This window comes from Centropristis striata, chromosome 3 (genome assembly GCF_030273125.1).
Source record: "Centropristis striata isolate RG_2023a ecotype Rhode Island chromosome 3, C.striata_1.0, whole genome shotgun sequence".
NCBI classification, from domain to species: Eukaryota; Metazoa; Chordata; class Actinopteri; order Perciformes; family Serranidae; genus Centropristis; species Centropristis striata.
In genome coordinates, this window is record NC_081519.1 from 11147790 (window position 1) to 11160247 (window position 12458).

The following is a 12458-nucleotide window of genomic DNA, read 5'->3' on the forward strand; positions in this document are numbered from 1 at the left end:
ATAATACTTTTACTTAAGTAAAGGATCTGAACACCTTTTCTACCGCTGGTCTATTGTTGTAATTCCTGAGCAATCTCTGGCACAAGAAGAAGGATCAAGAACTTTCATCCTCCCGTATCCCAATTATTAGCTATACCAACAAATCAGTGGGTGGCAGTAGAGGTTTTTCTGAGTTCTTTGCCAGCAGTCAGAAAACAACGAAGAAGTCGAGGAAGAAGGAGGAGGAGGAAGAAGAAACTGGAAGAAAGTAGGGAAAGCAGCAGGAGAAGAAGAAGTGGCTAAAAAAACAACACGGACACTTGGCTGTCTGTTAACAAACAAGGTTACACAATTATCTGAGAGGTATATATGACATCTAGTTTGTTTGAATGCAAAATGCAGAATAATTTACCTCTTCGCTGGGCTCGTTTGGTGACCAAAACATGCCTTATGTAGCTCGTCAAAGCCCGCAGGAAGAGGAAACAAGCGTTAATATTAGCTAGTCAGCTAACAGTTAGCTGCTCGTTTGGCTGCCTGCTAGCTAAAAGACGTTAACAGTTTATTGCTGTGCTGTCGTTTAGTTTTCGTTTGGGACCTTATTTAGTCGAAATGTTGTCATGTTAGCCAGCCAGGGGCAAGCTAATTTTAGCGCCTGTCTGTCACCCTGTTGGCTGGCTGCTGCTTCATGCTAACACCCTGACTGTCTGCTAACATTAGCCGCCTTTAAAATATCTGGTGATGTTATCAGAGTCAAATTAACATCAACCCGGTCAGCCAGTTCACCAGACAGGATTTACCGCTGTGTAATGGCAGTTTTTCCTCGCTTTTTATCGGCTCTAAAAGGTGTGTTCATGTCGCTCGTTTCTAGATGCACCGTGTCCCTGTTTGGCTCACTGAATTAGCAAACAACTTGCAGTAATATAAGGTTAATGAGCTAAATGTGAGCTGTGGTGCATTGTTACACATGCACGTGTTAAAGCAAGTGTCTTAATGTAGCTTCACTTATTTAACGACTGCACTGTAAAAAAATGTCTGTAGAATTTACAGTGAAACTGCTAAACCATGACAGTAAAAGACAGTAAAATGATAAATGGGTTAATTCAGTTTCACTAACAATGAAACACCGTAACTGTATACATCAGCCAAAACAGTATTTTTTTTTACAGTTTAAAACATAAGAAATGACTCCACTGTAAAATACACTGGCACCTTGTTTGTAGCAAAAATATACTGTAATATATATATATATAAGCCACCGTTTTAGCATTTATTTTTTGTGAAAATATTTTTCTCACTGTTAAATGTACTTAACACCATATCTCTAATAGAAATATACTGTAATATTTAATGGTAAAATCTTTAATTTATGCACAATTTATAAAGTATTTTCTTGTCAATTATATTACAGAACAGCGTTTCTTTTGACGGAAAAACTTTTTATTTCATACTGTAAAATATGGAATAAAATGGCAATCTTAAATGTGAAATCAACAGTCCTAATATAATTTTACCATAATATTACAAAAAGTTGTACCATATTTATTACAGTAAAGTTCTGGCAACCACAGCTGCCGTTTTTTTACAGTGTGGATAAATAAAAGGTCACATATAATACTTTACATGTAAGTTAATCATTAGTAAATGGCATGTCTCATTTCTTCATAGGTAATTCATTCAGGAAAAGTTTCCCCAAAACCGTGTTCTTATATAGTCATGTGGTGGAGTAAACATTTAACTCTAAATTATCTCTTCTTTAGAGCACAGGAGCAGACGTAAGGAAAAAACTAACTACAACAGAGCTGCAACGATAAGTCAGTCGACATGCAAAAGAGACAGGAAATGTTGTTTTTAGCCTTTTTTCTGTTTTATATATTATTTAACTGATTATCTTTGAGTTTTAAACTGACAAAGAAAGACACTTGAAGACTTCACCTTGGACTGAGGTGGAGATTTTTCACAATCTTCTGTCTTTTTAAAGAAGTTTAATCAAGAAATCAGCAGGTTAACCACAGATGAAAATCATTGTTGCATTGTTTAAACTACTATTGTTGTCATGATCAATTAATCATGATCAAACAGTTTAGTCTCTCTCTCTCTTTAGTCTCTCAACTGAGAAAGTTGAGATTAAATTTCCAGATGTCAGTGTCTGTCCAGTATGCACAATGGTCTTATACAATTAGAGATGTTAAAATAATAGCTACCATGATTTAAATGAGTGTCCGAGGGTTGACAAATGTGTGTCACCATAGTGGCTGCCTCTTTTTTTTTACAGTTTTTGGTGAAAAAACGTGTAATATAATGAATACTGATAGAAACATTTTCCTTTTTTCATTCTGCTTTTTCATATTTTCTACTTGTTGCTTTTCAGGAAACGACCTGATGCATGATGTGAGGTATGTAAAATACCTCTTGACACCTGGAAGTGGCTGCTGATATGGTGGACCTGAGACAGGCCCTCAGGAGCCCCCAGTCTCACTTCTGTATGAGAGCCTGGGGAAAATATTTGTTTGTGACTATGGATCTAGGACTTCATCTTCCATGAGATTCCAGTTTCACAGCGCTTCAGTCAAACAGCTGTAAGGAACATGGAGAGAGAAGAAGTTGACAAGGGGATGGATTGTGTCACAGACACTGACGAGGAGATCCCTGATGGTGATTCCACCTCTGTGAACGAGTCTTGTCAGTGGGAGGCCAGACAGACTGGTGGTGCATGTGAGCAGGAGGACAAAACAGCCTTTCTCAAATCTCAGGACACCCCGACTCCAGCCACTCCACAAGACTCTGAAATTGGTGAAGCAGAGTATTGTGGATCTACAGAGGCCAAAGAGGATACTGAGGAGGCTTCAGATGGGTTCGAGAATGATGACACAGCAGATCATGAAGACTCACATGTTATAAATCAAGAAGAGGATGAAGCTGCGAAGGAGCAGCACATGAACGGAGAGTCTGGCTGGAGGAAGAGATGCAGGTTCAGAAGCAGTGGATCAGTTTCAGAGCAAAGTGCATTTTCCTCCATTCAAAAAGGCAATGTTATGTCAAGTGGTGGTCGGCACAAGCAGACCCGCAGACGTAACCACCACCACCATCAGCAGAACCGAGGCCGCAGGCGGACAGGCAACCAGCTCGTCTTAGCGTTCAAAGAGATGCTGTCAGAGTCAGTGAGCTTCTGGTGCATCTCCTGCGTCCACATGTTGATTGAGATTATTGTCACATTAACTCACAACTGCGGAGTTGGTGTGGAGACCGGAGGGATGAAACTTTACAACTTTGGGCAGCAGCTCTTTGTAAAGATCACAGATACGGCAGGAATGAAGGCAGACGCTAGTCGGATCTTGAAATGGACGAAATGCACAGCAACAGACCTGGTGGATAGAATTGTAACGTCAGTAAAGTGGGTAAAGACAGCGGCCTTATCTTGTTTGAGACTTTTCTGTGCTTTGGTTATTCTTGGTTCCCAATGGGCAAAAGGTGCGTTGGCTCGCCTTGGTGGAGAGAGGGGAAAACGATATTGGACAGCTTTTCAGGAGTCAAGGTTTTGGAAGAGGGTGGTGTCCCTGCTGGAGAGAGTCCGAAGCAGGTTCAGGAGGCACCGCTATGTACCACCGTCCAGCCCTGACTCACCCGGCAGAGCAGGGAGAAGCCAGCCAGGCCAGGAGCTGGAGAGACTGCTAGCCTTGGCTGAGGTTCCGGAGGAGGAGCTCGACCCCTTTACAGTGCTCGGAGTGGAGGTGCACGCCACTGAGGCTGAACTCAAGAAGGCCTACAGACAGCTGGCTGTCCAGGTTTGTGTCAAAATACAGCTATTGGATGCCTGAATTAATGACTAACGAATTGTTTCTGTGGCTGAGGTTATTTCTCGTTTACTCATACAACCTTTCTCTTCTGTCCTTTTTTTCTTCAGGTCCATCCAGACAAGAATAAACACCCACGAGCTGGAGAGGCGTTCAAAGTACTGAGGGCTGCCTGGGATATTGTCAGTAACCCAGAGACACGACGAGAGTATGAGTTGTGAGTACACAGAAAAAGAGGTTATCACAAAACAAAACAAACTAAAACTAAAAACAAATCTTCAAAATAACTCTTTTGCAAAAAAAAACATTCATATATGTTGTGTTGTTTTTTTTAATATTAGATATAGGAATGTTATAACTTGACCAGTGAACAAGCCCTTCAGTGGGCACACCTTGCATTATTTGCACAAAATTCAGGTTTCCTACAATTCTCATAAATGCAAATTAGTGATAGTAAATACAGATTGACTGGAACTATCCTTGGTCTATTATTTTATGTACACTGTTTTCTTCTGAAATGATATGGGTTAAAGCTAGTGTGGGAAGTTTTCAGGACAAGGGAAAAATTAAACACAGAAAATAAAGCCGTCCTCTCCCCAAGGGGATTCCCATTGTCATGGGAAGCTGGAAAATAATGGATTTCAAATCTAATTTTGAGGCCTGGAAAAGTAATGGAGTGGAAAAAATACTTGAAAGTTTTAGAAAAGTTCTGAAATGTGAGTAATAGACGTATTGAATCAGTAATCTCTCGTGGAAAACCTTCCACATATTGTAACATAATGCTGAATATATTTTCTGTAGCTGTAGACTTAACATAACTCTAATATGTGTTGATGACTGCAAGGTTTTATGTTTTGTATCACGTAGGGTTTTTCTTTTCTTCCCTTCTTTTTTTGAGTTGACTACATCAAAAATAAATTTATCAGATGCTCGAAAGAAATGTTGAGAAATGTATTTAAAACAACAACAATAGCTTGAAACTACGAACTGCCTGCCCCAGCTTGAATGATTGCATAGTTGCAGGATTAATAATAATTATGTGATTTTGAGTGAGTTTGCTTCTTTAGGCTTGTTTTGTTCATGTATCACCAACTGGTCTGTTTTGTTCACACACAGGAAGCGTATGGCAGCAACCGAGCTCTCAAAGTCCATGAACGAGTTCCTCACTAAACTGCAGGATGACCTGAAGGAAGCCATGAACACCATGATGTGCACCAAGTGTGAAGGCAAACACAAGTATGTCGATACGCACCCCACACCATCGCCTGAATCCGAGTCAAATGTTTCCTCAGACTGAAAGTTAAACACTCAGCTGAGTCACGTCTTGTGTAGTAAACTTTCACCACAGTCGTGTTTTTGTCTGTGTCTGTGCAGGCGGTTCGAGATGGATCGTGAACCTGCTGAGGCCCGGTTCTGTGCTGAATGCAACCGGCACCATAGCGCTGAGGAGGGTGACCTGTGGGCGGAGTCCAGCATGCTGGGCCTACGCATCACATACTTTGCCTGTATGGATGGAAAGGTGTACGATATTACAGGTGAAAAGATTATCTGCTCCCCTCAACAGTCAAACGTTTTACAGTTTGCATGAGCTCACATATGATGATCATCATTTCTCTCTCAGTCATGTGACCTGTTGTGATGATGTCATGTTTCAGAGTGGGCAGGTTGCCAAAGAATAGGCATTTCTCCCGACACGCACCGTGTGCCCTATCACATCTCCTTTGGTTCAAAGAACAACAGCAACTCCACACGACACAGGTACGTGTTTGTTGTTGTGGCTCCATGGTGCTAAAGTGTGAACTACTTCATCCTCTTCGTCCTCAGTCAGGCCCACATTATGTCTCAAACTGATTTTGGTGTTTTAGGAGTTTAACATGTGCCATCATTTTCCTGGTTGAAAAAGCAAATGGTTTATAAAGCAAATATCAGAGGCATAGACTCATCTTTTAGACATTTGTTGCCGTATATAATATCGTCCTGAAAGAAAATAAGGACACAGTTAATCAGACAACTTCTCTATAAATGGGTTTTCTTTACATTTGTGCAGACTTATTTTTAATAGTTTTTAAAAATATATACTTTGTGTTAAAATAGATTTCCTTTCCTCCCTTTACAATTGGCCATACTTTTAGGCCTGTCACGATAATTACTATATCGACTTATTGTTGCGGCTGGTAGGAGCTGTGGCCTGAAGGCCGTCGGTGCCTGTCGTGGCGGCAACCCAAGAACCCACTGGTGGACACCAGCGGTGAGGGAGGCCGTCAAGCTGAAGAAGGAGGCCTTTCGGTCTTGGCTGGCCGAGGGGTCTCTGGAATCAGCAGACAGGTACCGTTCGGCCAGAAGGGCTGCAGCTGCGGCAGTCGCTGAAGCAAAAACTCGGGTATGGGAGGAATTCGGGGAGGCCATGGAGGAGGACTTCCGGTCGGCCTCAAAGAGGTTCTGGAAAACCGTCAGGCGACTCAGGAAGGGAAAGCAGGGCTTGGCCCAAGCTGTGTTCAGCGGGGGAGGAGACCTGCTGACCCGACCTGGGGATGTCCTTAGACGGTGGAAAGAACACTTTGAGGAACTCCTTAATCCAGCCAAAACGTCTTCCGTAGAGGAGGCAGAGTCTGAAGACTCAGGGGAAGACTCATCAATATCCCTGGCGGAGGTCGCCGAGGTAGTTAAAAAGCTGCCCGGCGGCAAGGCGCCAGGGTTGGATGAGATTCGCCCTGAGATGCTGAAGGCTCTGGACATTGTTGGGTTGTCATGGTTGACACGCCTCTTCGGTGTCGCGTGGAGGTCTGGGACAGTGCCTGTGGATTGGCAGACCGGGGTGGTGGTTCCCATTTTCAAAAAGGGGGACCGGAGGGTGTGTTCCAATTACCGTGGAATTACACTTCTCAGCCTCCCCGAGAAAGTCTACTCCAGGGTGCTGGAAAGGAGGCTCCGGCCGATTGTCGAACCGCAGATTCAGGAGGAACAATGCGGCTTTCGTCCTGGCCGTGGAACAGCGGACCAGCTCTTTACCCTTGCGAGACTTCTGGAGGGGGCATGGGAGTTTGCCCATCCAGTCTACATGTGTTTTGTGGATTTGAAGAAGGCTTATGACCGTGTCCCTCGGGGAGTCTTGTGGGGGGTACTGCGGGAGTATGGGGTACCGGGCTCGTTGCTACGAGCTATCCGGTCCCTATATAACCAAAGTGAGACCTGTGTCCGCATACTCGGCACAACGTCAAACACGTTCCCGGTGGGTGTTGGCCTCCGCCAGGGTTGCCCCTTGTCTCCGATTCAGTTCGTGGTTTTCATGGACAGGATCTCAAGGCGCAGCCAGGGGGGAGGAAGGGGTTCGGTTTGGTGACCTCAGAATTGCATCTCTGCTTTTTGCAGATGATGTGGTTCTTTTGGCTTCATCAAGCCGGGACCTCCAGCACTCACTGGGGCGGTTTGCAGCCGAGTGTGAATCGGTTGGGATGAGAGTCAGCACCTCCAAGTCTGAGGCCATGGTTCTCTGCCGGAAAACGGTGGACTGCCCCCTCTGGGTGGGAAGAGAGGTACTGCCTCAAGCGAAGGAGTTCAAGTATCTCGGGGTCTTGTTCACAAGTGAGGGTAGAATGGAGCGCGAGATGGACAGGCGGTTTGGTGCAGCGTCAGCAGTGATGCGGGCGTTGTACCGGACCGTCGTGGTGAAGAAGGAGCTGAGCCGGAAGGCAAAGCTCTCGATTTACCGGTCCATCTACGTTCCAACCCTCACCTATGGTCATGAGCTTTGGGTAGTGACCGAAAGAATGAGATTGCGGGTACAAGCGGCCGAAATGAGCTTCCTCCGTAGGGTGGCTGGGCTCAGCCTTAGAGATAGGGTGAGGAGCTCAGACATCCGGAGGGAGCTCGGAGTAGAGCCGCTGCTCCTTCGCGTCGAAAGGAGCCAGTTGAGGTGGTTTGGGCATCTGGTAAGGATGCCTCCCGGGCGCCTCCCGTTAGAGGTGTTCCGGGCACGTCCAACTGGTAGGAGGCCCCGGGGAAGACCCAGAACACGGTGGAGGGATTATATCTCTCGCCTGGCCTGGGAACGCCTCGGGGTCCCCCAGGAGGAGCTGGACGTTGTGGCTGGGGAGAGGGGCGCCTGGAATGCCCTGCTTAGCCTGCTGCCCCCGCGACCCGGCCCCGGATAAGCGGACGAGAATGGATGGATGGACTTATTGTTCGATATATAAAAATGGACACGATAGTTTTTTTCTGGACTATATATTGTCTTTACATGTGTGACTTTTTGGGCTTTTTTGTGTTGTGTTTAAAGTAATGCTGCAAATGTTTGACAAGCAGCATGACTTGCCGAAAAAACTCCAACTATATTTCCCAAGCAGCGATTCCAGTTGTTTATATTAACAAGGGGATATTTAATAATAAAATAATATAATACATAATGATTATGTTTTGTTAACAGAGCCTGAAAGTCTATTTTATTTGTTTTGGTTGTAGTTTATTTATTTGTTTGATTTATCTAGGATATTTTAATATTTCTTTTCCACATTTCAATTTCAATGTTCAATATTCTCGAGATTTAAAAATTAATTGTTGTGGAAAAGGATGTACTTATTATGCTCTAATTTCATTATAAAACTAAAACAACATTGATTCAACAATACTATCGTTTATCGTTACAGTTTCTGGAAAAATATATCGTCCTAAAATATGTTATCATGACAGGCCTACATAATTTATTCTGCTATTATGCTGTTGCTACATAACCATCTGTAAAAGCAGAAAAAGGTGAATATTTGACTTGATGCTCCAGCACAAAAGATCTCTAAACTTTCAAACGTTCACTTTCAGGACACCCTCAGAGCACGCCCCAGGTCCCACCAATCCTGCAGATTTACAGGACTTCTTTAACCGCATCTTCAAGGGAGGACCTCCAAACGACATGGCTGCCAACGGGGGCTTCTTCCCCTCAGGTCCAACCCCCCATCACCCACCTGGTGCTGGAGCGCCCCCGTTCTCCCCGCCCCCGAGCCAGACGGGTTTCTACATGCCGGGAGGCCAGCGTCCAGAGTCCAGCGAGACGTGGGCTGAAAGTGGCAAACCGCCCAGAAGGAGGAAGAAGGTCCGCAAACCCTTCCAGAGGTGAAGTCTGTTGACCTCTCAGTGTATCAACATAGCAACACAGGGACACAATAAATAATGGCCATGTTTGTCTCTCGCCTGCCTGTCGGCGTGCCAAGATCTGAACTGGAGATAGTTCACGTGGGCAAGGCTGCGGTCAGATCAGCCAGAGGAAAGAAAGAGAGAGACTGGATCGTGAAGACTGAACAAGTATTGAAGGAGGGTTCAGGTGGTGGTGGTGACGGTGCTTTACCTCTCATTTCACCTTATTTTTTCGTTGGTCTTGAAGACGACTGTAGCCTTGGCATTGAAATCCGTATCGGGATGCTGTAATGAAACGTTTTCCTTTTCATAATTTCCTGCCAAATCCTGCAATGCATGATTCATTCACCTGCATTTTAACACTTCGGTTTTCTCACTTTTGTTGTTAATGTTTTGTATAAGGTTAGTTCAAGATATTTGTTCCAGACAGTGAGAGTTATTGATCACTATGATTAACATGAAGAAGATGATGATGATCCGGGCAGCTTCACTGTGTCAGTGGGTTACTTTTGTTAGATCTGCACCTTGCCCGCCATATTTCAAGAACGAATTGAAACCAGTTAAACCCAACACATTGAAATAAATTTACAAAAAGTGCAGAAAATTTTGAACACTTGTGCACATTTGTATTGATGCTGTGATGTGAATCTCTGGTAGTGCGTCTAGAGATAGATTTCAGTATTTCATACCTCAGTTAAAGTCACATGCAGCCAGCCTTTGGCATTAGGGATCCACGGAGGCAACTAGCATTTATTTTTCCTAGTTCCACTTCAAACGGGCATAGTGTCAATTAAACTGACATGATACATAATTAATATAACTTGAATCTTTCTACAGTTTTGAAATAACTCTCTAGAAGTTCAGTTTCGGCAGTGATAAAATACAGAACCTAAACAAATCCATTCAAAGTATTACTATACCAAGATATGGCCAGAAGAAGTTACACTAATATTGATGCTGATGTTTGTGTGGCGACTACCAGAGAATCACATCCTGCTTTTATTAACCTCTCTGAGCCACAGATGAGGGAGTGAATATGTAAATTCTGGTCCCAGAATAAGCAAAAATGATGTGAGATTTTTTTTTTTTTGGGACATTTAGTGACTCAAATGCGCTAAATCTGCCTGCTGTTTATTGTTTCAGCGCTAGATTGACATAATAATTACAGCACAGCCCCAAATCTAACAGGAAAATGAGTTTAGTTGTGTGTCCTTAAACACTGAACTCCAGTTGAGCTGCTTTGAGAAGGTCTCAAAACCTTGACATTTTGAAATGTTGATATTTTTCTGCCAGGGATTAATTGCTCTTTTAAAAAACCACACATAGAATTGGTCTGCACTGCCCCCTGCTGGTTCACTGTGTAACTACATGAAATGAAAAAGTGTATGGTCACAATCAAACTGATTTAAAAGCCATTTTAGTCTTAAATTACATCAGTTGATTAAAAAATAATAATACAAAAATAAGCTAATTTACAAATACTGAAGCGTATGTGTATGTATGTGTACTGAGCTGTATGTAAACTTACAATGCTGTGAAATGTAAGTTTTCCTACAAGCATTGTCACTTTAATTTGTCAATTACTGACTTCACTGTAAGCCTTGAATGAGACGACAGTTTAAAACATAATGCATTTTACAAAATGTTCAATACGTTAATTTCATATTTGCGTAGTACATGCTGCTACTGAAAAATACATTTCCATTCTTCAGTAAAAAAATCTGCCGTAGAAAAAAAAAAAGTGAGAGTGTAAAGTTTATATTTTATCTTCTCGTCTCTGTGGCTGAAGGAATAATCTGACTTTCAAAGTGTCAAGGTTCACAGAAAATCTAATCTAAATCTAAACAACTGATTTTTTTTGTGTGTGTTATGTAACATGAAAGAGTCAGAAAAATTCTAATTGGTTGTACTTTGGGTTTTGTTTCTTGATATGGTTCTGTCATAGAAATAATTGAATTGTCATCATAGGTTAATTTAGGAAAACAGCTGTTATTGTTTACACCTGATATGTGAAGGTTTTGAGAGTATAGGGAAATGGCAATTCGGTTAGATAAGGCATTTGATAAAGGCTATTTTTTTATACTGATGATGAAAAGTACCATGTTCAATGGTTTTTTTTTGTTATAATTTGCACACCCACCCCTGTAATAACATCAGAGGGATTTTGAACAGTCATCAGTGATTTAGCCGAACCAGACTCCTCCAGCTGCAGCTGAGTAGGAGGTGTAGCTCGCTAAGCTAACAGCTCATTTGCAAATTAAGATGTTTTTTTTTTCTTGTAGAATCTGAATGTTAAATGAGCGACACATTTTAAAAAACAACAACATTTGAGTTGCTCGACCATCACACTCAAGAGTCAGAACAGTTTTCTGGCATCGTGAAGCATAATGTGGGTTTGTCTGGTAGCTTGAAAAGATGAACCTTTGTTGAAAATGTTGCTTAAGCTCGTTGACGCAGGTCATTATGTTTGCCATCTTTTGTTTTTATGTGTCAAATATATTTTCTCTTGTACGCATTTGACCAGTTTCCCAGACATGGATTGAGAAATGGCACTTTTTAAATGAAGCCAACGCAAGATTTTGTGAAAAATTATTTGATAGGATAAAGGACCAGACAGTTCAGACAGAACTATGAGGCCTTTAATTAGTTTTTCCAATTGGGCAAGGTTGAATTCAGTGTGATAATCAGAAATAAATCAACAAAAATGTGTTCATTTGCTCCAGATTTTTTCTCAACAACGTGCAATTTTTCACCTTACATACTCATGTAGACCTTGATTTTTTAGTTCCTTTACATATTTACAGAAATAAAAAAACACTTCAAATGATATTCGGTCCCTGTCTGGGAAACCCAGCTGAAACCATGCTGAGCAGAGTGGGTTGTTTTCCACACGTCCACCTTGACTTGAGAATGTACAGTGCTGTATGTCAAAGGTAGCAGGTCGAAGTCCAAGAGGTCAATGAAAGAGCCAACACTTCAGATTTTGTTTTTTGTTTTGTTCTTTTCCAAGTTTATAACAGAATATGCAGAAGTATTGCAAAAAATATCTGACAATCATCAGGGTTTTTTTGTAGGGAATTGTGAGGCGAGTTCCCTGGCTGGCAAACAGTTTTAAAATATCACTGTTGGGTTTCTTTCCCCCGCTTTCTCTGGTTTTTCAAAATAAAGAGGATTTCCTATATGCACACTGCTGTTCTGCTTTATGCTCAGTATACATAAATGATTTAACAATGCATATCAAAGTTATACAATTTTAAACACAGTGACAATGAAAGCAAGATTGCATGTGTCGTCATTACAAACATCCCCATAAGAATCTGTGTTTCAGTCCTTCATCACCCACAGCTCATCAGAAAAGCCTTTTATCAACACTTGTGTTATAAATGTGGTCATATGAATAGATTTTAAAGCAGATATTTAACGCGATTAGATCTATAAAAGAAGACACTGTTACAGTTCCTGGTGTCTTGTTAAGGAGGTTTGTTTTCTTTATAATAAGCTGCCCCATTTATCCAGCCCTTTTATCCCCATTTCAACTCTATACTTTCTAACTAGTTTTTATGA

At 42.1% G+C, this 12458-nt stretch overlaps 1 protein-coding gene across 3 annotated transcripts; it reads left to right on the forward strand.

Moving 5' to 3' along the window:
* Nucleotides 1-206: 206 nt before the first annotated feature.
* dnajc14 (DnaJ (Hsp40) homolog, subfamily C, member 14) lies at nucleotides 207-12079 on the forward strand. 3 transcript variants are annotated; one of them, XM_059328346.1, is made up of 7 exons: nucleotides 207-322; nucleotides 2348-3761; nucleotides 3881-3987; nucleotides 4887-5006; nucleotides 5145-5305; nucleotides 5426-5528; nucleotides 8583-12079. In XM_059328346.1, the coding sequence occupies exons 2-7, from the start codon at nucleotides 2565-2567 to the stop codon at nucleotides 8875-8877; spliced, it is 1983 nt and encodes a 660-aa protein (XP_059184329.1). In that variant the 5' UTR covers nucleotides 207-322; nucleotides 2348-2564; the 3' UTR covers nucleotides 8878-12079. The 3 variants fall into 3 exon arrangements, with proteins under 3 accessions (XP_059184329.1, XP_059184328.1, XP_059184331.1); XM_059328345.1 differs by having other exon boundaries at nucleotides 208-342; XM_059328348.1 differs by lacking the exon at nucleotides 207-322 and adding an exon at nucleotides 464-822.
* Nucleotides 12080-12458: the final 379 nt, after the last annotated feature.